Genomic DNA, 23,757 nt, shown 5'->3' on the forward strand with positions numbered 1-23,757 from the left:
TCAGGCTAGCTAAGCCTTAGTACAATCCCAAAATAAACGATCACATTTACAACAGATAAAAATCCAGGGGCACCTGGGTGGCTCAGTTGGTGAAGTGTCTGCCTTCTGCTTGGGTCATGATCCCAGGGTCCTGGAATCAAGCCCCGCGTCAGGCTCCCTGCTCGGCGGGAGTCTGTTCTCCCTCTGCTGCTCCCCCTGCTCAAGTGCTTTCACTCTCTTGCGCACGCGTGCTCTCATTAGAAGAAAAAAAAAAAAGATCAAAATCTAGAACCGCTGTCTTTCAACTTAATTATTTATAAAAGAAAGAAAAACTTAATACCCAAAACAGAGGAAGTACATACTCCGAGTAAAGGGCAGCCTTTTAAATTGTGACGTGTAGGTCATCGTCTCTTGTCTTCCCCTCTTTTTTCCGTGGACCGGTAGAAACTGGTTCCCCTGGTGCGGGGAGCCTGACCTGTTGTGGGCACTTCTCCACTTCCAGGTTCGTGTCCTGAGAGCTCCCATCGTTTGTTCACATTCTCTGTCACTTCTTTGTCACACACGTCCATTCTACCGTGGCCGCTCTGGGAGGCCGTGGCAGGGAGCCGGGTGCACAGCGCGGGTGCTATGGCTGCAGTGGGCCCCCCTGCGCATCCAAAGCCCGTCCCTCACCCAGTGCAGCCTGGAGATCAGTGGGCACAGGGCGTTGCAGGAGGACTTGAGCTTCGGACACGGAGGACCTGAAGTTGGAAGATCACTTTCTAAAGCAGGCGGTCCTTTTAGAAAATAAGGAGAAACCCACCACGAAGCTTTGTCTGTAACGTGCATTCTGTTGAAGAATTTAGATAGTATTTTTATGTGCATCTCAGTAACTAGAGTAATTGAAGAGTAGGTGTTAAAGGGTTTTTAAATTGAGAAATGTGGAAGAAAGTGGTCACGTTAATTTTACTTAAGTTCAGGAGAAGGCTTTTTTGTCCCTTAAAATAGTTCAAAGTGATGGTAATGCATCATTCTTCTAGTGATCAAGCTTACGGGGTTCTCTTGGTGTTTGAGAAACTAGCAGGAAGCTCTTATTTATGCTTTCTCTCCAGTAACAACATCCCTAGTATGCGTATTTTACAGGGAAAAGCTCTTTGACTGGAATGAAAATTTTAAAGATTTTTATTATTTATTTGACAGAGATCACAAGTAGGCAGAGAGGCAGGCAGAGAGAGAAGGGGAAGCAGGCTCCCCGCTGAGCAGGGAGCCCGATGTGGAGCTCAATGCCGGGACCCTGAGATCATGACCTGAGCCCAAGGTAGACGCTTCACTGACTGAGCCACTCAGGTGCCCCTTGAAGGAAAATTGAAAAACATTACTACCCTCCTAATTGTTTCTGCGTAGCGTTTTCAGAAACGTATCCAGTCTTCCATTTTTGAATTGTATTTGTAGAAATTGTTATTAGAAATTACTAATGAGGTTCTTGTCTGTATTTCCATTTCCTCTGTTTGGCCTGACATTCGTGAATATGTAGAAACATTCATTTTTATGATTTTGTGACTAGAAGTCAGTTCGTGGCCAAAACAGGAAACAATAAGTCTTCATTTAAGTTCCTACAATTTAATACTTGATACATAAATTCAGAGTTTAAAAATCATTTGTGTTTTACGAACAGCTTCCTGTTTTCTCTGAGTTTTAGAAATTTAACAAAGGATATGATTTGTTGTATTTTAGGTAAAATATTTTTTCCTTTCTACGGACTGATTAATAATGTTCTGCGGTTTTGAGTAGTTTATAGTAATTGGAAATACCGAGTATCCTTTGTTCTTCTGATCTAATGTGATTAGCAGCTGCTCGGTCTTCAGAGGAGCCGGAGCTGCTCACAGGCCTGTAGCCTGGATGGTGCATCTGTGGATATACTGCATCTGCGTCCACACTAACGCAGAAACAGTATCCTCCTTGGGGCTCCTCTTAAGTGGATGCGTTAATTCATGGCATAGATTTTTTTTTTTCTTTTTATTGTAGTGACTTTTGTGTCTTTAGCTTGTGAAGGTTTCCAAGCCAACACATTTTGAAGGGGCATATGAAAACGGAAGAACTTGCATGTACACAGCATGGTGATAATTAATGACTCCGGATTAGTGCTGCCAGCAAAGCCATATGGCACATGGCTGTGTCAGCCCAGAGGGTCATCCGGAGGTTTTTGTTAAATGCCCAGATGCTTTCTTCCCTCAGCATTTGACATTTCAGAGTCAAATATAAATATTTGAGATGCTCTTTTCACAATAATGGTTTGTCATAAATATGAAAATGTGTTTGAAAAAAATATTTCTCCTACCCCATTTCTGTCTAAATGGTTGAGCAGAATGCATCCCGTAATAGGTCGGAATGTTTCTGTCAAGAACGGGAGTGTAGACGTTGGTTTCACGTTCTGGACTGCTTGGTCAGAGCCAGTTTGTAGTGTTCCTCGTCCCCTTGCTTGACTGTCAGTGGGTCCAGTGTGCAGCTCCGTGGTCCCAGAGCCTGTGTCACAGTCTCCACGTTTTCTTTCTCTCCCTGATGATTCACCTTCGTTTAGTCTGCATGAAACCTCTACTACATTTTATGTGAATATTAATTATCCTGTCTAACCAGTAGGTTTGCCACCTTCAGAGTCCCATAGGAAAAAGCAGAACATCCCATGTGAACCATAGCTAGAAGCTGGCAGTACAGGCATGTGGGGCAACGTGTGTCACATGCACGGCCCATTAGAATTCAGTGCTGGCGCAGGGCCGTACCTGCGCTGGTTTCTTCTTCTCCAGGTATATGGGGATCAGTCTGTGCGTGTTCCTATCATTTGAGTCCTCGCTGTAACTAATCGTGGTGACGTTTCTCTTTATGTCTGTGGGTGTTTTTCTTCCCCAGTGATCTGAAGATAAAGGTTGGGGACAGGCACATCCGTGCTCACAAGTTTGTGCTGGCGGCCCGCAGCGACAGCTGGAGTCTGGCTACTTTGTCTTCCACCGAGGAGCTGGACCTGTCAGGTGAGCCTGTGACCTGCCTGTGGGGGACGTGTTAATGCTTCAGTGGAAGTGAGAAACGTTCTTACCGACCGGTGGTGACCGTGAGCCGTTTGAGTAATGAGTGAAGTCAGTGGGTTGAACACAGCACGTCTGTGTGATCCCTAAACGTAAGTCCCACATCTGTGGATACCGGCAACATTCTTGTGTCCAACACAAGATGTGTCCATCACAACGTATCTTGTGACAAGATAAATGTTCAGAAACTCTTTTCTTAGAATGTTATAAATATGGGAGCACGTGTAGAAGGAAGCGTTTGCTTCCTCTTCTAGAACACGTCTGGGTGTTCAGTTGCTCAGGATTCCATCATGGTTGCCAAGGGCTCCTCCTGCCGTGTGGGGACTGAACATGGAAGTAGGGTTCCTCCCAAGGATGGAGTTGTTGTCCTCTAGCAGTGAAGGGCGACCACCAGACTTCAGAATTGGAACAGCGGCATTGAGCTGTTTGATGTATGACTTAATTGTTTCGTGTTCTCTTGTGTTGTGTAGAATTTGGGTAAATAGGGTGGTAAGTAGACTTCAAAAGAATCACTTTCAAAAGCTTGCTTCAGAATTGCATTTTCATTTAGTACTTAACCTAACTGCTTTTTAAAAACCGAATTTTAAATTTAATTCTTTTATGAATAGTCACGAGAATTATAACACATGTTAAGGCAACTCCCAGGCAGTGGGGTAATGAGTTACTTGCAGATTTTATTTATTGTCTGTGTGAAAATGCTGCAAAATTACATCTTTCTGCCAAAGGTTTGCCAATTCAGAAGGTACTGTTTTCCGTGTGCAGTGCTGGGAGCACTGAGACGATTACAGCCGCGTCCTGCCTGTGGAGAAGTGGGTTACACAGGTCGTATCCGGCCAGGGCTCTGCTGTCGCCAGTGCAGCGGCTTCGCGTCGCCGGCGCAGACAACCTGCGCAGGCTGACGGCCGAGCGGTGCTGCGGAGCCTGGGTCGGTGTTCACCGCAGCTGCTGGGGGTGCAGACGGCGGATGCCTTTCCACCGTGAGTGAACCCTGTCTCTTGAGGATCATTTCCAGGGTTTAACCTGCGACCTGTAGTTCAGAGTTGCAAACACACAATTATCTACGTGTGGATACACTTGTGTGTGCGACAGCGCATCTGCTTAGGAAACAGCGCACTGCTGTGCGACAGAAGACTCTGAGCAGAGCTTTCCTTGGAGGCCATTTATCTTCAACCCCCCGTGTGGCAGAACAGGGGGGACCTTTGAAAGCCCATTCACAAGGGGCATGAGAGGGTCTCAATTTCAGTAGCTGACCAGATAGTTTACAAAGACTAGAAGAGATGATGAGACACGGGAAATAGTCTGCCAAGAAAAAGTTCGGAACGCGTCATCTTCAGCTGTCTGTTAGAATGTTATCACAAATTGATGGTCCCGGTGGTCTGAGGCCCATGGAGTTGGTACTCTGGCACATGGCCAGTCATGCTGTGAGCGGCTCTGAGCATCTGAGGAAGCAGAGAGTTGAGCTGTACGGGGGTCTTTCTTGGGACTGCGTTGTCGGACTGTCCGGCGGATTCTGAGGTAGGTAATTCAGCAGCAAAGGTGATATCAGAGTTTCTTGTGTTATTGTGAAATATTGGATGGAATCAAAATGAGTAAGAATGGAGAACAAGCAAAATTACTTAAGAACACAGGCACTTGCAGTAAGGTGTAAGAGGCCTAATTCAAACATTAAAAATTTGCTTTTACTTTTTTAGAACATCATTTAAAAGCAGCTTTGACTCAGTGACTGACCCCAAGACTGCATCACTGTGAATCAGGAGATGAGGAAATGTTTGTAGTTTAAGAAAGTATCATGTTGGGGTGCCTGGTGAGCTCAGTGGGTTAAAGCCTCTGCCTTCGGCTCGGGTCATGATCTCAGGATCCTGGGATCGAGTCCCGCATCGGGCTCTCTGCTCTGCAGGGAGCCTGCCTCCCCTTCTCTCTCTGCCTGCCTCTCTGCCTACTTGTGATCTCTCTGTCAAATAAATAAATAAAATAAAAAATATATATATATATATCATGTTAATGCCTTTAAATGTCCTTGGAGCCCCTGCTGCTATACGTCCCGAGTGTGGTCTGAGCCCGGCTGTGCCGTTGGCTGTCAGAAGTGATCCACAGCGGAGCAGACGTCCTGTGGCTTTGGTGGACGGGGGCGCTTGCCCAGGTAGCCGAAGGTGGAGCCTGTGGCATGTTACTTTATAGGGTTTATCTGTGGAATTTGTCCCGGGGCCGAGTTCAGGGAAGTGAGGCGAAGGTGGACCCGTTCCAGTCTGCTGTGTGTTTGGCCCCGGCAGTCCAGTCCTGCTGCATCGCTTAGAGCGACGTGGGTGTGGCTGCCTAGACTGGGTTGTAGGAGCTGCGCGCGTGAGCGCGCGCGCGCTTGTATGTGTGTGTCTCCGGAGCCGCATGTGTTACGCGACATGCGCTACCCACTGCATGGCTGGCAGCGGTTGGAGGGAGCTTGGAAATCAGCTCTTGTAAACAAGTGCGTGAACCGAGCAGAGGCGACGTTTCAGCTGGTTGAACTCTCCCACGCTAGCGGAGTTGATACCATCCTTCTACGAATATAAGGGTGTTTTGTTTCTCAGAGCTCTTCGGTCGGCCCCACGGATTGCGGGTGCTTCCGGGCACTGGGGACGCAGCCGTGAACAAGATTTAAATTCCTGTTTGCACGGAACTTACATTCATAGATTGGTTTTCCAAGTTCCACGTTTTCTTCTGAAGCTCTTGTGTAACGGGTACTCCTTAAAACTCAGAATAAGCACAACTTTGTGCTCATCACTGTTCGTACTTTAGCCTGTGTGGGTGGAGATGCAGCTCTGCATAAAGTCGCAGTGTCTAAACCATGCTTGGAGAGAGGAGCGTTTCCTCACCCCCACGCTCCTCAGTACGCTGTGTCGTGTCTGGGCTGGTGCACAGGTCTGATTGTGGGAACCTGTCTGACCCAAACTGAGGAACATTCCACAGCGTCACTAGCTGGTGTCACCCAAGTCCGTGAGGGTCATGAAAGACTAGGGGAGAATCGGTCAGATCCAAGGTCAAGGGCACGGTGAGCAGCAGTGTGGCTTCTGGACCGTGGAGAGGACGTTAATGGGGAGATGGGTGGCGTTCAGGAAGGTCTGCAGTCAGGCGACGCCGCTGCGCCAGTCCCAATACCCTGGTTTTGCTTGTCCTGTGGCACCGTGAGGCGTTACCAAGGAAGGTGAGGCAGGCGTGGCTGGGAACTCTGTCAGCTTCTTGTAAGTCTGAAATTGTTCTGAAGCACAAAGATGAAGCACATATAAACATGCTTTTTATTTTTTTATTGTTTGAATCCTAAAGATGCGTTTGTTGAGACACTGGGTGGCCACCTGGGAAGAGAGAGAGTCTCAGTCTCTCCAGGCCTGTGGGAGAGCTTCCTGGGAGGCTAAACTGCTTGCCTCGGGCGGAGTGACTGGCTTCCCGCCCTCTGGAGCACTTCCGTGGGAGTGGCTGCCCTCTTAGAGGCTCTGCGCACATGACGGGGCGCCTGGACATGGGGCTCCGCAACTGCGCGCCAAGAGGCGTCCGGCTTCCCTGGGGCAAGTCCCAGTCCTGTCAGGCCCTTCCCAAACCCAGAGGGCCCAGTCCTCCCTCCTGTGGCACCCAGTTGGGGTTGGGAGAACTGTACAAAGCCGTCCCCGGAGGCCATCCTACACCTGGGGAGCAAGCGGAGCGCACTGGCAGGCGGCCGCTGGGCTGCCCTTAAGGCAAACCCAGCCAGACGGAATCTGTCGGCATCTGTCCGGTGCCTCATCAAGTGCTCGCTCCAGGTGGCTCCGCCCCGGTGTCCCCTCTCACCGTGTCCTCTGGCTGTGGCCGCGGGAGCCTGGAAGGATGCCTGTCAGCATTTGGTACCCTCCCTGCCTGCGTGGGACCCCGGTCCCGTCCTCTGTGCAGGCTGAGCTCTGTGTGACTGGCGGTGGTGGAAGTGACAACAGGGGGGCGCCTGGGGGCTCAGTTGGTGAAGCATCTGCCTGAGGCTCAGGTAGTGGTCCCAGGGTCCTGGGATCGAGCACCGTCTGCCTGCCACTCCCCTGTTTGTGCTCTCTCTCTCTGACAAATAAATAAAATCCTACAAAAAATAAAGAAGTGGCAGTAGTTCCTTCAGAGACAGGTTTGCGGATGCGTGGTGACTTCCTCCCCAGTCCTCTTCTGAGCAGCCAGCTGCCGTGTCCTGCAGTGTCCTGTGGTGTCCTGCAGCTGGCAGCCCCCACCCCTCGCCCGAGAGTCCCCGGGAGCCTTAGAAGGTCTGTCCCATCTCTGGTGACAGCCCCACTCACTCCTGGTGTTGCTTTGTGCTTTTCTTACATTGGCTGTGTTAACTTTGTGTTTTGGTGGAAGATGGTCTTTTACAGCCAGTAGCAGCCACGGTCTAGTGGATCACGGCCTTGGGGACCAGGCTCTGTGCGCCCCACCCACATCCCCGCACTCGTGTCTAGAAGGGCATTTTCAGGCGAGTTCTGTTCTTGCCTCCCTTTCCATGAATGAGGAAACTGAGGTTTCCTGTGGAACCAGAGTCACTTGGAGCACTTCCTGCTCACACAGTAGGAAGGATGCGACCTTCGGTGGGAACCCATCCCCTTCGGCTGCAAAATCCACACCATTAACCCCAGTGTCATGCGGCTTCTTGCTTTCGGTCTCTTTTGTTTCCAACTTCATTGAGATGCAAAGGAAATGAAATAAATTGCCCAAAGTAAAAATGTACAGTTTGGTCACTTTTGACCTACAGTGAAACCACTGGCACATGGAGTGACAAACACTTTCACCTCCTTAAAAATTTGCCTCCCATACCTTTGTGACCCATCCCTTTTCCATCCACATGCCAGGCACCCAGTGACTGGCTTCTGTTCCTTATAGGTCAGCTTGCATTTTCTGAATTTGCGTGAGGACAGACTCACAGAGTGTGTACTGCTACTGTGTGTTGCCGGTTGCATTCACACAGCGTGCGGGTCGTGACGTCCGTCTGTGGTCTCTGCCGCGGTTTCAGGGCCCGTTCCCTGTCCCTGCTGAGTGGCATCTGCGTGTGCGTGTGCTGCAGGCTGCAGTTTCGGGGACCTGCGGGTGGACGCTTGGACGGTACAAGTAGTCTGTGTGCTCAACTGGATGTGTTTGTGTGTCTCTGGGGTGAGTACTTAGGGGTGATTAAGTTTAGTGTTGGGATCTCCCGAAAATGGATGAGATGGAGGTAGCCTGCACACCCCCTGAGCAGTGTGCGGAGGAGGAGCTCCGGGGCTCCAGAGCCTTCCTGACCTGGTAGGCACGTCACTGTACGAAGGCATGTGAGGTGTGGTGTGGCACTGAGGACCAGTCGTGGTGAGCATTGTCTCGTGTTCTTGGTCATTTGTGTGGCTTCTTTTGGGACGTGTGGGTTCACATCTTTTGCCCTTTGAGAAATTGGGTTGTCTTCTCAGTTTTGGGTTGTAAGCATTCCGTATAGAATCTGGATGCAGGTTGCTTGTATGAAAGCAAGGACTCTGCCTTGCTCTTGGTTGCAGAGGGAGGCAGTGAGGTCTTTCATGACTCCACACCCCTGTGGACTGTAAGCTTTTCATAGACGTGCTTTACCAGCTCGAGGATTCCTAGTGTTTTGAGATGTTCTAGCACGTGGTTTTGAGTTTAGTCCCTTTTATTTCTGCCCACTAAAATGATTCTTCAGTTTTTATTCTCCTTTATGTTGTTAATAGAGCGAGTTACATAGATTTTTCCAATGTTAAACTAGTTTTGCGTTCCTGGTCTAAATGCCACGTGGTCACTGTGTATTGTCATCTAAGTTGTGGACTTTACAGTTGTTGTTATTGTTGTTGTTCTTAAAGATTTTATTTATTTGTTTGAGAGAGAGAGAAACATCATGAGAGGGGAGAGGGTCAGAGGGAGAAGTAGGCTCCCTGCTGAGCCAGGAGCTCGACGAGGTACTCGATCCCCTGACTCCAGGATCATGACCTGAGCTGAAGGCAGTCGCTTAACCAGTGGAGCCACCCAGGCGCCTCTGAATTTCGCAGTTTTAGTATCCATTTGTTTCTTTATTTATGTAAGTATTTATTTATCTATCTATCAGAGAGAGAGAGCACAAGCAGGGGGAGCTGCAGGCAGAGGGAGAAGCAGACTCCACACCGAGCAGAGAGCCCGATGCGGGACTTGATCCCAGGACCCTGAGATCATGACCTGAGCTGAAGACAGAACTTAACCAACTGAGCCACCCAGGCATCCCGGATTATTTATTTTTGATCTTCTGTTTTAAGACAAGGGTTTAAAGTCCCATGTTTCCCTCTAAGCACTGCTCTGGCTGCATCTTGCAGACTATGGCATGTTGTCATTTAGGTCCCGGTATGTTCTGATTTTCTTTGTGATTTCTTTGATCCATGAATGATTTGGAAGCATGGTGTGCACTTTCCACGCATTTGGGGTTTTCCTAGATAATCTTTCATGGCTAATTTCTTTTCTTTTTCTTTTTTTCTTTTTTTGAATGAGAGAGAGCGCAAGGCATACATACAAGCCATACATGGTGGAGGGTGGGAGGGACAGTGGGACAGGGAGAGAGAATCTTGAGCAGGCTCCACACCCAGCACAGAGCCTGACGGGGCTCTGGACCTCAGGACCCTGAGAGCGTGACCTAAGCCGAAACCGACTGAGACATCCAGGCACCCAGGACTAATTTCTAATTTAATTCCATTATTATCAAAGAACATGCTTTTTATGACTTTGATCATTTTAGATTTATTGAGACTTGTTCTGCTGCTCTGCGTATGGTCTGTCCTGGTGAGCGTAAGTGCACTTGAGAAGAAAGCGTGTTCTGCAGTTGTTGGAGATGGCGCTTCTTACGTGTCCTTTAGGTCTAGGTGTTTGGTGATGGTGTTCGGACCTTCTTTGTGTTTTCTTCTTCTCTTGTGTCCGGTTCTGTCAGTGCCTTGAAGGTGGGTGTTAATATCTCCTGTAGTTTGGGCATTGTCAGTGTCTCCCTTCAGTTCTGTTCATTTTTGCTTCATGGGTTTTGGGTCTTATCATTATACACATAACACACTTATTAGGACTTCCAGATGAAGCGTGGCTTTTATCATTTTGAAATGCTAAAGTTTATTTCTGCTGGTGCTGTAGGTCTTGAAGTCTGTTTCTGACAGGAGATCGTCCCTGCGGCCTCCTGCACTTACTGTTTGTCTTTGTTTGCTGTCACCGGATGCGTATCTTTCTGTTCAGAGGTGTCCCCTGTGGGCAGCACATACAGAGGTCTTGCTGTGCTGTCTCTTCTGTCTCTTCTGTCTCGGCGGAGGGCTTACACTGCCAACATTTAAAGTGGTTATGTCTGTAACAAAGGTACCGTTTTGTTTTCTGCTTAACCCAGGTTTTTTCTCTTTTTTTCTGGGCTTCTCTCTTTTTTGCCTTCTTTTGGATAATTTGGATATTTGGTATTCCATTTAGAGTTTTCAAAAGACTTATTTATTTTTAGTGACAGAGCGTGTACGTGCACAGGTGGGAGGGCAGAGGGAGAAGGAGAGAGTCTTCAGCAGGCCCCACACTGGGTGTGGATTCCGCAGAGGCCTGGGTCTCAGAAGCTGAGATGACAACACAAGCCGGAACTAGGAGTTGGCAGCTCATGGGCTGTGCACACAGGTGTCTCCCCCCCGCTGTATCTCTTTAAGGATTGGTTTATTTGCAGAGAGAGAGCTCCCTGCAGATGCACTGATTGACTGCCGCCCTCTCTTCGTGCCGTGTTCCGTTGTGGGTCACGGGCGGAGTTCCTCGACTCCAGCGGTGTTTTTGGCTTGAATTCTCTGTTCTGGGAACTGCACTGTGCACTGCAGGGTACTTACCCAGCAGATGCCGAGAGCATGCTCTGTTCTGCCGCCCAGAAGCACTGATGAACACCACGAGGGCTTGCTTGGGGGGCAGGATGGGCCCTGGCTGAGAACTGCCATGGGGATCATACACGTGCCACCCACTTTCTGCTGAGGGTCTGCAGTGTGTCCGTCACTGCCGTCTGTCTGTACTCGGCAGCCGTGTTGGTCCGGCCCGTTCCTGCTTCCATGACGGCCCTTTAGGGTAGAGCCTCACACGTGTTCGTGGGTGTCCCCGGAAAATCCCACCTACGCGGCCGCTTGTGCTTCCGCAAACTGAACAGCGTTCAAAAGTCCTTCACGTTTACTCAGATATTTTTCTTTCTTTACTTCCTCCTTCATTTGTCAAGATGCATGCTTCCCTCTCGTATCCTCCCTTCTTCCTGAAGAACATCCTCCAGCATTTTCCGTAGACCAGCTCTGGGAGTGACAGACTCCTTTCCCTCTTTGGAGGGCGTCTTATTTCACCATCACGTCTATAGGATAATTTCCCTGCATATAGACACTGGAGTTGGCAGCTCTCTTTTCTGAAAGAACTTTAAAAATGTCATTCAACTTTTTTCTGGCCTCTGTGGTTTCTTTTTTTTTTTTGGCCTCTGTGGTTTCTTCTGAGAAATCTACAGTCATGGCGATCTTTTGCCTGTACATAATGGTACTTTCTCTCTAATTGCTTTCAAGTCTTTTTATTTTATTTTTTAATTTTTGATCTTAGTAAAATATGTGTAACATAAAATTTACCATCTTAAACATTTTAAATTGTTGACCAGTGTTAAGTGTGTTCACACTGTTGTCAGGTAATCTCTATAACTCTTTAATTTTGCAACACTGAGAGTCCTTACCCATTAAAAAACTCCTGTTTCTCCCCGTATCTGGTTCCTGACAACTACCATTCTGCCTTCTGTGCCTGTGAATTCAACGACCTTCATTCCCTTGTATAAGTGGAGTCACACAGAATCTGCTCTTTTGTGTTTGGCTTATTTCACTTCACACTTGGTCCTCAGGGTTCATCCATGTAGCTAGTGTCAGAATTTCCTCCTCCTGCCCTTGCTTTTTTTTTTTTTTTTTTTTTTTTGCTTAAGATTGATTTATTTGGCGGGGGAGGGACAGAGGAAGAGGGAGAGAGAGAAAATCAAGCAGACTCTGCACCAAGGGCAGAGCCCGGCATGGGTCCAGGTCCAGACTGGAAGCAAAATCAAGGGTCAGGCGCTGAACTGGCCGTGCCACCCAGGTGCCCAGCATTTCCTTCCTGTTGAAGGCCGACTGATATGCCACCATCTGCATAAACCGTGTCACATTTATCCATTCCTCCACCGGTGGGTACTTGGGTTGCTTCTACATCTTGACTATTGTGAGAGATGCTTCTGTGACGTGCATGTGCGATATCTCTTCAGGATCCTGCTTTCAGTTTTTTGGATACATACCCAGAAGCGGAATTGCTGGGTCACATAATAATTTCATTTTTCATTTTTTGAGGAACTCTCATACTGTTTTCCTTAGGGACTATACATTTTACATTTCCACAACCAGTGTACATGGGTTCCAGTTTCTTCACACCCTCACCAACACTTGTGATTTTCTGTTTGTCTGATAGTAGCCCTTCTAGTGGATGTGAAGTGATCAGGACTGTCTTTAGGGTTAGTTTGTAGCAGTTTGATTATTAGATGTTTAGGTGTAGATTTTCTTCTCGCTTGGAATTAATTGATCTTAAATCTAAAACTTCATGTCTGTCATCAGATCTGGAATGTTGTTGACTGTCATTTCTTTAAATATTTTTCTTTCTTGATGCCTTTATTCTGTACCTCCCCCTTTTTAAAAAAAGATTTTATTTATTCATTTGACAGAGATCACAAGTAGGCAGAGAGGCAGGCAGAGAGAGGGGGGAAGCAGGCTCCCCACTGAGCAGAATGCCCGATGCGGTCCTCGATCCCAGGACCCTGAGATCATGACCTGAGCCGAACATAGAGGCTTTAACCCACTGAACCACCGAGGTGTATAGTCTCTCCTTTTGAGACTCCAGTGACACAGATGCTGGACCTTTGTTTCTATCCCACAACTCTCCCCAAAGCTCTTGTTTCCCTCCCAATCTTGTTTTTCTCTCTGTTCTTCAGATAGGATGATTTCTATTGGTCTGTCCTTGCTGTCTTTCTCTGCTGCTATTTTCTTTCTGCTGTTGAGCCCATTGAGTTTTTAGTATACAACCTACTATACAATATACAATATATTATGTTATTCGTTCTGTCATTTCCATTTGTTCCTTTTTTAGTTTAAATGCTGAAAATTTCTAAAATTTTATATGTGTTTTCCTTTGCCTTCTGGAGCATAGTTAGGCCAGATGCTTTCATGTGTTTGATAAATTCAGTATCTGGTCATCTTGGGGTTAAAATATGTTACCATTTGCCTTGAGAAATGGCCATATTTTCCTGATTTTTTTCTACATCAATGAATTTGGATTGTATGGTGGATTATCTTTTATAGACTCTGGGTCCTGTATCATCCTCTGGAAAATACTGGATCTTTTCAAATTCAGACTGAAGGTGGGTAGTGGTTTGAACATCCCTGCAGCTCTTGAAGCAAGGAGGGGGCTCCTCCGCACCCACGTAGCTCCGAGGTGAGCCGGAGCCCACGCAGGCTCATTCAGGACACATGAAGAGTCTCCCTTGCTCTTCAGCTACCCCGGACCCCCTTCTGGGTACCCGTGTACAGGAAGGTGGAATTTTTGTTAGAGGGTGAGGCATCTGCACGGTCAGCATACCAGTGTGGCTCCCTGACTGGGGTCTATCCTCAGGCTGAAGGCATAGGGGAAAAAATGGGGCAGCTCAGCCAGACCATTCCTTCTTTGAGTTCTCCCTCTACAATTCAGCTACTATTGTGTACTTTTTAGAATCCCCGGGTGGTGGTTTTTCTGTGCTCTGTCTAGATTTTTTAGCTATAATCAGTTGAAGTGGGATGGGTCGTCACCCTGCTGGGGCAGAACTAGAATGACTGTCCTTTTGTTCGTTTTTGACAAAGGGATGACTTAGAAGTATGGTTTGGGCTTTATTTTTATTTCCAGGAAGTTCTGGTTAAGGGTGCGTCCTTGAAATGAATAAAGAGCGTGATTTTACTGATAAAAGATGCCATCTTTGTGTTTTAATTTCATGAATCAAAAACTTTTGTGTAAAGTAAATGAAGAAAAAATTGTTGGAAACTTGAAGAGAGGTGAGTTAAACCAGAGTCATAGTAGGATATTTATTTTTTTTTTTTTTTTTTTTTTTTTTTTTTTTTTTATTTCCAGAACTTCATTATTTTATTTTTTTTTAAAGATTTTATTTATTTATTTGACAGAGAGAGATTACAAGTAGGCAGAGAGGCAGGCAGAGAGAGAGAGGAGGAAGCAGGCTCCCTGCTGAGCAGAGAGCCCGATGCGGGACTCGATCCCAGGACCCTGAGATCATGACCTGAGCCGAAGGCAGCGGCTTAACCCACTGAGCCACCCAGGTGCCCCATAGTAGGATATTTAAAATACTTTTCCTGGTTTTTAAGATTAAATATGGAATTTAAATAATGAAATTGATTTCCTCAGTCTGCTTCATTTAATGGCTAATTGCCCACCGATAAGTTTATTCCCATTCTTTCCACATTTCTTATAAAACATTTTTTTAAAAATCAAAACAATAAAAAACCTGGCCACATACAAAAATCGCAAGTTCTCTACGCAGTGCGGCTCTGTGCATCCTGGACGGCTGTGAGGTTGAGTTGGGTGTCTTTGTTTTTTGATCCCTGCAGTCATGGAGTTTTACCAGCTTGTGTGCTGGGCCTGCTGGGGGGTGGCTGCCTCTTGCCGCAGGTGTACCACACTGGTCGTGGAGGCCAACCGGCTTCACTTCTCAGAGTCCACTCCTTTGCGTCTCCTCCTGGTTTACAGGCTCTGGAATTGGAGATGCACTGGTGTGAGTAATTTGGTAGCAAGAGACTGCATGGTTCGCCCAAGAGCACATGCCTCCTCCTGGCTCAGTGCTCTCTGCCCAGCCGGTACCCATGGCTGCTCCGTCGGAGTCTCACAATGAATTTATTTTCAACGTAGTTTGGAGATGAAAGGAGTCAAGGCAGGAGTGGGAATGCTTGGAGATCACATGAACTTCGCTGCATTTGAAATTTAGAGGGCTCCCAGGAAATCTCTGCTCATCATGGTTTTTAAGAAAATTATTTAGGTTTTGGGGCACCTGGGTGGCTCAGTGGGTTGAGCCTCTGCCTTCAGCTCAAGTCATGATCTCAGGGTCCTGGGATAGAGCCCTGCATCGGGCTCTCTGCTGGGCAGGGAACCTGCTTCCCTCTCTCTCTGCCTGCCTCTCTGCCTACTTGTGATCTCTGTCAAATAAATAAATAAAATCTTAAAAAGAAAATTATTTAGGTTTTGGTTTATCCATTGTCAGGTTTATTGATTTGGATAATTGAGGGAGGATTATTAAAGGAAAACCGCCAGATTTTAAAACAGAATCAGTGTTGCCTGGGTAGCTCATTTGGTTAAGCATCCGACTCTTAATTTCAGTTCAAGTCATGATCCCGGGGTCTTGGGATCAAGCCCTACATCAGGCTCCACGCTGGGTTGAAGCCTGCTTCACAGTCTCTTGTTTCCTTCTCCCTCTATCCCTCCTCCTCTTAAAAAAAAAAAAAAAAAAAAAAAAAAATTATAAAACAGGGAAATAGAAAATAAGCCCAAAGAAAAATTAGTTATAGATCCTAGCAGGGTTAATATTTTAGAATATACGTCCTTCCAGTGTCTAAACAGACAGGTCACTTGTCTGGCTCCTTCGGTGGAGCTTGTGGTTCTTGGCCTTGGATTCGTGACTTTGAGCCCCACGTTGAATGTAGAGATTACTGGGAAAAAAGCAAGCAAACTAGACTGATGGTCTGTTTTTGGCCTTACCACCCTGAAAGTTCTCAGTGTTGTCTGATCTTAGAAGCTAAACGGGGTTGGACCTGGTTACTGTTTGGATGGGAGACAGACACCGAGCTCTGTGTGTGCGTGTGTGTGTGTACACACATGTGAGTACACACACACATCTCAAAAAAAATGAGATAATTAAAACATGCATTTTTAGCCTTTTTTTAAACCTGCTATATAGTTTGTATCTTTTTAGATTGATTATTCAGATCTAAGTAATTTTAATTGATGCAGAATTTTCCAGTGTGAGTATATACTATATTATTAGCTTACCAGTATTGGACTTAAGATTTCTGTTCCAGTTTTTGTTGCTAAAAACAATGCTGTCTGTATGGTGACTAACATAACATGATATAAAAACAAAAACAAAAAAGCAGTACTCTTGACTATCTTGGTATATATATTTCTCTGTACTTGCTCCATTATTAGGCTGATACTCTACATGTGTAATTGCTGTGTAAGAGGTTACGTACTTTTTAGGAATCTTTGAGAGACAAAAAATTGTCTTCTAGTTTTGTGTTTGTAGTTACTGGTAAGGTTTACTGAACATTTTTAGTTATCTTTGTGAATTACCATTCGTATCTGTTGCCCATTTTCCCATTAGTTGTCCATGTTTTAATGCTTATTTGTAAGTTCTTTTCACTGGAATGTAAACTCATCATATATTCAAAGTATTTTCACCCAATTTATTGGATTTACCTTTTTTTTTTTCTTTTTTTTTAAGAGAGAGGTGGGTAGGAAAGGGGATGGGGAGAGGGAAAAAGAGAATCTTAAGCAGACTCCACACCAGCGCGAGCTCGCTCGCACGACCCTGGGATCCTGACCTGAGCTGGACTCCTGAGCTGGACTCTGGAACCGGATGCGGAACCACCTGAGCCCCTGGCCCCGCTGGACTTGCTTCCAAGTTCAGTGTCTGCACTTACGGAGTCTGTGAAGCTTGGTCTGGGTCAGACGCCCCCAGGGTGCTTCGCTGCTGTTCCTGGTGCCACATGGTGCTGTTGCCAGACCGGGTGCCTTGTTCTCAGCGTCTCTCTTTCCCCACCAGATGCCGACCCTGAGGTGACGAGGGCAATGCTGCGCTGGGTGTACACGGACGAGCTGGAGTTCCGGGAAGACGATGCGTTCCTGACGGAGCTGATGAAGCTGGCGAACCGGTTTCAGCTGCAGCTCCTCAGGGAGAGGCAAGTCGCCGGGGTCCCCAGAGCCCCTCCGCCCTGTGGCTGGGCTGGGACCGAGCCGAATGCTGCTGCCGACGGATGGGACTCTGTTGTGGTGGGGACGGGGTTTTCCCTCCCTTGCTTGGTGTGATTTGGCCAGAGCTTTTTGGTATTCTCTTTCCTTTCACTGATATTTTTTAAAACCTGGGATTACGTGTTTGTGAGCTGGTAAATGAGTATGAGCCACTTCGGATGATGTGCCCAGACCCCAGCCTTCCCTCCAGTGCCACTTCCTGGGACAGTCGTCCTGCTTTGTGGCATGATACACGCCTTTGGGGAAGTCCTCGTTCAGATTCTTCTCGTTAGAAGCTTGTTTGTGCGGCTCGCAGACAGCATTCCCGAGTTCTTCCTTCATTGGTTACTGGTTTCTGTGTCCTCACGGAGGCAGCCTGCTGGGTTTTGATAATACTTAGTTTTCTCTGTTGGTCCCCCTGTCGGCCGTCCAGAGCAACAGAAAGCATAGTGTCACCGTATGATGTCGTGCAGATGCCCTTTGGTTTTTGTGGGGGGTGCGGCTGCGGGTGTCTTTCACGTCACTTGCTGATCTCTTGTATCCCCTTGGGTGCTGCAGGAGTAGCTCGTCTCGTGGGTGAGTGAAGGGGGGTTTCAGTCCCTGCTGTGTTGCCCTGGGAGGGCCTGGAGCTGCTCCCTGTCTCCACCGAGGGACCGGCGTCTGCCGGCCCCCACCCCGTGAATGCGTGTGCAGGCTCCTCCCCCGGCGCTGTGATGGAGGTCAACCCCAGTGCATTTTGATATCTAAATCCAATATAACAAAAACCCCAAACAGGTCTGCGATAGGTAGGCACATACTGTATTCTGTTAGCAAAGCTAACTTGACCATGGAGGCCTTTGATTTGGGTGAGTCAGTGAACTATCTGGGTGAGTTAAGAATGATTTTAATTAGATTGAATATGATTTGTGTCTTTTCTTTTCCCAATTTCCTGAGCTTTTTTCCATTGACCTTGTTGAACTTGCTTGTAAATTAAATTGCTTTGATAAAAATGCCCTGGGGTTGGAGTGGTTTAGGTAATTGTAATTTGTGTAATAGATTTAATTAACATGTTTATTGACTGGTTAGGCTTCTTAACCATTAGCATTATCAGATGCTCCATTTTGTGCTGTTGGGTGGGGGCATTAAGTTGTTACCTGTCCTGGTGGGGCTGGAGGGCACCCAGGAGTGGGGGTTTGGGGGTGGTGGTGGGCCGATGTCGGCTCTTGACAGGTCTCAGGGCGCCCACTGCTGCGGGCAGGAGGGTGTAGTGTGTGTGCATCCGTGACAGTGTAGGGCTCTGTGGGAATTGTTGGTCCTGTGGGTATGTTGGGATCTCAGAGGTTTGGGAGTGCTTCACCAGTTTGATGAAAAGGAAGTTTTTGGGAAGTATTATCAGAAAGATACTTTTTAAAAAGGAGAACTAATAGTAAATGCTAAAAATTGACAGTTACGATAATAGTTGTTTTCCTGCTTATAAAATACAAGCTCAGTGTATGGCAGTTGGAAAACATTGAATAACATAGAGAAAAAACCCTAAGTCACCTGTAATTCAACCAGATAATGTTTTGTTGTTTGTCCTGTCGGTACTCCTATTCTTGCACATGGGAGTGATACTGAAACTAGATAGAGTTCGTGAGATGCTTAATTCTTGCTTGATTTTGTACTTTTTTTTTTTTTTAAGATTTTATTTATTTATTTGAGAGGGAGATCACAGGTAGGCAGAGAAGCAGGCAGAGGCAGAGGGGGAAGCAGGCTCCCCACTGAGCAGAGAGCCCTATGCGGGGCTCAATCCCAGGACCCTGAGACCATGACCTGAGCCGAAGGCAGAGGCTTTACCCACTGAGCCACCCAGGTACCCCTTGATTTTGTACTTTGAAAACTGTTTTTGTATATCTATATCCTTTTAGTGTTTTAAAATTAAAAACATGTATTCACAACAGAATTCCTTCAGAGGAAAGTTAGTCTGTCCTGCTACTGTTGAAAGAGATGACAAGAACTAAGAATCTGAATTTTTTTTTTTTTTTTTTAAAGATGACTAACTCTTTTTTTTAATTTATTTATTTAACAGAGAGAGAGAGAGATCACAAGTAGGCAGAGAGGCAGGCAGAGAGGCATGCAGAGAGGGGAGGGAAGCAGGCTCCCTGTTGAGCAGAGAGCCTGATGCGGGGCTCGATTCCAGGACCCTGAGATCATGACCTGAGCCGAAGGCAGAGGCTTAACCCACTGAGCCACCCAGGTGCCCCAAGAATCTGAATTTTTAAATAAGATATCGTGGTCTTCCATGTAACCGTAATGTGAGTGTACATTGATGTTGTGTAAACCACGTCGGTTACTAGTTACGCGCTTGCGGGAGAATGAATGGCACCCTGGGGGCCCCAGAGTGAGGTGAAAGTGAAGTGTCTGCCGCTGATAACGAAACACCTGTCTTCAGGAAACACATTCCAGTATCTTGGTATGAGTGTCTTCGGCAGCAGAAAGGAGAAGGGGATTTGTCTGTACAAGTGCTGTGCAAGAGGCTCTGCAGACACGGGTCAGTGGTCCCTGGGGTGGGATGGTGGGACGGATGCACCCGGGTGTCGGCGCTGCACATTTGAGAAGTGTCACCGCGCCGGCAGAGGACCTCTGTCCCTGGACGCTCTGGTCTCATAGCCAGTCACGGTCACTTGGTGGACCACGACTCAGAAGTAAGTCCTGGTGTTCGTAACAGTTACTTTCTGAGGTGCACTTTGATTGACAAGTGCCCTGTGGGCGGCGCTTCCTTACACCACGGCACCTGCACTGCTTAGAAACAAAGAACCCAGGCATCCCTCTTGGAATGCAGTCAGTGCCCGCCCTGAGTGCTGGATGGAGTAAGGTCGGCAAGATTGTCCCCCGGAGCTGTGCTCATTCTTCTCAGGGCCTTTTTAAAACGGCTCCATCCTTCCCCATCTCTCTCTCTCACTCGTGACCTTTCTCCACCTCTGTGAGCTGCACCTCACCTACTCAGACGGAGACTTATCTGCTGGCTCGCACGTGTTCTCACTGTAGTACGAAGCCAGCCCGTGTGATAAATACTGCTCTGCCTTGAGAAGGCCCCCACCCTGACAGGCACACCAGCCACGCATGCGTGCTGTGTGGGGCTCTTAGCTCCCTTTGTCTTGAAAAATGCGTGGAGATCCTCTATTACTGTGCGTAGCAGGAGGCAAGAGGCACGGGGGTTCCATGGACCTCTGTCCAGGTCTTTCTTCCTGCACAGTGCTGTGCTCTCAGTGCCGTTCTGCCCCCATGAACAGAAGAGGGTTTCTGTGGGAGCTGCAGGACAGACAAAGCCACGGTAGGCTGCCAGGCCTCTGTGATGCCCTTGGAGGGCACCACTTCTACGCAGATGTGTAGGCAACGGGTGGAATGATGGTGCCGCTGGCCTCCTTCCCCCCAAGTCCCAGTCCTGCAGAGGCTCCCTGCAGCCTCCTGGAGTTTGGAGTCGGCTTCCCAGTGCAGCATCTCCTGGGCCAGGGGGTGTGTCAGCTTTGTGCCAACAGGGGCCTGCCGGCCTGGGTGACATAATGGATGCTTTTTTATTAGTGGATGTGAGAGCCTCGTGGTGGTGGTGCTTGGTAGCAGGCTGTTTGGTTGTCTGTGCAGCCAGTTTTTCTGTCTGGTGTACTCTGTAAATCAAGTGAGGGATGTATGTGTTATACACGGTGGGCGTACTGCATGTACCATGGTCGCACTACAGGTGTAGTGGGGGTGCACTGTGTGTGTCCTACGGGTGTTGTGTGTGTATACTACAGGCATAGTGTGTGTACTGTGGGCTTAGTGTGTGTGTACTGCGGGCATAGTGTGTGTGTACTGCAGGTGTAGTGTGTATACTGCAGGAATAGTGTGTGTGTACTGTAGGTGTAGTGTGTGTATACTGTAGGCATAGTGTGTGTGTACTGTGCGCATAGTGTGTGTACTGCGGGCATAGTGTGTGTACTGCAGGTGTAGTGTGTGTGTACTGGGTGTGTCACTGTGTCCTGTGTGTACACTGGATGTAGTGTGTGTATACTGTGGGTGTAGTGTGTGTGCTACAGGCATAGTGTATGTGCTGTGGGTGTAGTGTGTGTATACTGGGTGTGTACTGTGAGTTCACTGTGTACTGCGTGTATCCTGCGGGTGCACCGCAGGTTCACTCTGGGTGTAATGGGTGAAACTTTGTTGTCTCTCCACATTCTCTTGTGGGTGTTTACAAGTCAGCTTTATCGAGTGATAATTCCCATACCATACAGTTTGCCGTGGGAGGACTTTTCCGGGATGTGGATTTACTGAGGCGTGCGTAGAGCCTCCTCTCGGAAGCTCCTTTGAAGCCTTGTGGGTGGAAACTGCACACATGTCCTATACAGTACATATTTTTTTTTTTAAGATTTTATTTATTTATTTGACAGAGAGAAATCACAAGTAGTCAGAGAGGCAGGCAGAGAGAGAGAGAGAGGAGGAAGCAGGCTCCCTGCTGAGCAGAGAGCCCCATGCGGGACTCGATCCCAGGACCCTGAGATCATGACCTGAGCCTAAGGCAGCGGCTTAACCCACTGAGCCACCCAGGCGCCCTATACAGTACATATTAAAGGAGTGAATTTGACCCATAATGTGTTTGGTCTTGTAGGTGCATGTGTGTGATTAATGGGGTTCGCGGAATCACATATAAGTCAGTTGGGGTTATGTTTCACGTGTCTATTTAGAGGTTATTTTGATTCTGACCAGAGTGGTCTGTGTGGTATGATGCTAGTCTTGTACTTTTAAATACGGTAACTCAGCCGTGAATTCACCCTGATTCCCCTGCCTGCTCACACGTCAGCGTCGCTGGGTTAGACCACCAGTACTCCGCTCATGGCCTCGGTTTGCTCACTGATGAATCTGTTCGTCCTGAAGACACCGCTCACCATTAATTTCTCTCGCAGATGTGAGAAGAGCGTCATGTCTCTGGTGAACGTCAGGAACTGTATCCGCTTCTATCAGACGGCGGAGGAGCTGGGCGCTGGCACGCTGATGAACTATTGTGCGGAAATTATCGCCAGCCACTGGGTGAGTGCGAGGTGGAGGGCTGTGAGCACAGCACATGCGTGGCAAGCCGGAGACCTGGGCTCGGGCCTGCTTCTGTGAACGTTCCTCTCTGACTCCTGCTTGCGTAAGATGACCAGAGAGATGCTTCTGGGCTCTGACGTCTCCTGATTGCAGAGCAGAGAGGCAGGAGGTAATTCAGGTTAAGAAACAGGCTTGGAACGAAAGGACCCCGCCTGCGTCCTCTGTCTGCAGAAGCTGCCCGCAGGCCTTGGGCGCTTGGCAGTGCTGTTTCCAGGCGGCTGCGGCTCTGCAGCGTGGGGGGAGTGTCCTTAAGTTTCGATTTGCCCTGCTCAGAAGTGTTCGTCATAGAGAACGGTTTTGGCAATTTTTTGTTGTGTTCTTTGCTTTTTTTTTTTTTTAAAGATCTTATTTATTTATTTGACAGAGATCACAAGTAGGCGGAGAAGCAGGCAGAGAGAGAGAGGAAGCAGGCTCCCTGTGGAGCAGAGAGCCCGATGTGGGGCTTGATCCCAGAACCCCGGGATCATGACCTGAGCCGAAGGCAGAGGCTTTAACCCACTGAGCCACTCAGGTGCCCCTGTTCTTTGCATATTTATTTATTTATTTATTTATTTATTTATTTATTTATTTTTTAAAGATTTTATTTATTTACTTGAGAGAGAGACAGTGAGAGAGAGCATGAACGAGGAGAAGGTCAGAGAGAGAAGCAGACTCCCCATGGAGCTGGGAGTCCATGCGGGACTGTTCTTTGCATTTTTAAAAGAATCACACCTAGGGCTCTGTTTTATGAGCTAGTTTCTGCACATGGTTCTGTGCTTAACAGTATTGTGAGGAAAGGTGTCTAAAATAATAGGGTTGTGAAGAATTAAGACAGGAATGGTGGTCTTTCTGCTACGATAAATAAAAATTTAGAGGTTTGCGGTAGTGGAGACTGCCTGTTATCAGCGGGGACTCCTCTCTGGAAATTCTGATGAACTCTGAGCTCTCATCTTTGTAGGGGTACAGACGGCATACCCCCTGGAGGGCTCCTGGCAGCATCCTGGGTAGGGGTCAGGGTTGCTGTCCTGTGTCTGGAAGGCATGGTGGGGTGCAGTGGATGGTTCTGGCCCTGGGTCCTGGCTTGGACACTTACTCCCTGTGCGAACCAGAGCAGGAGTTCCTGAGCCCCTTCGTGCTGTCCGTCCTTCTGTGTCATCCAGAGAGGGGGAATGCTACACTCTCTTTAAAGAAGGGACAGACACCTTCCGAGGGCTTCTTCATGAATGTCTGTTGTCGCTACTGCTGACGTGTCGGGTCTGCTCTGCTTTCAACTGTCCTGCCCTCAGGATGACCTGCGGAAGGAGGACTTCAGTAGCATGGGTGCCCAGCTGCTGTACAAGATGATCAAGTCCAAGACCGAGTACCCGTTGCACAAGGCAATCAGAGTAGAGAGAGAGGATGTGGTCTTCCTGTATCTGATCGAGACGGACTCACAGGTACTGACGTGCTTTTGCCCAAACAAACCTGCTTGTTTTTCTCTAAAATATCCCTCACTCCTTCAGGCCGTCACTAGCATGGTCTCTCATGTACCTGTGTCTGTGCCATCTGAGCTTTTCCTCTGATGCTCCTGAAAACCCTTTCGGCCTTGGCCCGTTGGCCGTTTCCAACGCGGCTTCCACGTGTGTAGGTCATTGCTGGAGCAGTACCTGACTTCCAGGTGCCAAAACCTGCTTCAGTTTTCTTT

General features: G+C 47.8%; 1 protein-coding gene across 2 annotated transcripts in view; it reads left to right on the forward strand.

The window, feature by feature from the left end:
- The window catches only part of ANKFY1 (ankyrin repeat and FYVE domain containing 1), a 73,772-nt gene that overhangs the window by 16,564 nt on the left and 33,451 nt on the right, over nt 1–23,757 (forward strand). Inside the window, exons 3-6 of one of the 2 annotated variants that reach the window (XM_059150494.1) lie at nt 2,863–2,981; nt 16,831–16,966; nt 21,911–22,034; nt 23,360–23,509. In XM_059150494.1, coding sequence (XP_059006477.1) covers nt 2,863–2,981; nt 16,831–16,966; nt 21,911–22,034; nt 23,360–23,509 — 529 coding nt within the window. Of the gene's footprint in view, nt 1–2,862; nt 2,982–4,425; nt 4,551–16,830; nt 16,967–21,910; nt 22,035–23,359; nt 23,510–23,757 lie in introns of those variants that run through there. The other variant, XM_059150495.1, reaches the window with a different exon arrangement.

This window comes from Mustela lutreola, chromosome 15, assembly GCF_030435805.1.
Source record: "Mustela lutreola isolate mMusLut2 chromosome 15, mMusLut2.pri, whole genome shotgun sequence".
NCBI lineage: Eukaryota > Metazoa > Chordata > Mammalia > Carnivora > Mustelidae > Mustela > Mustela lutreola.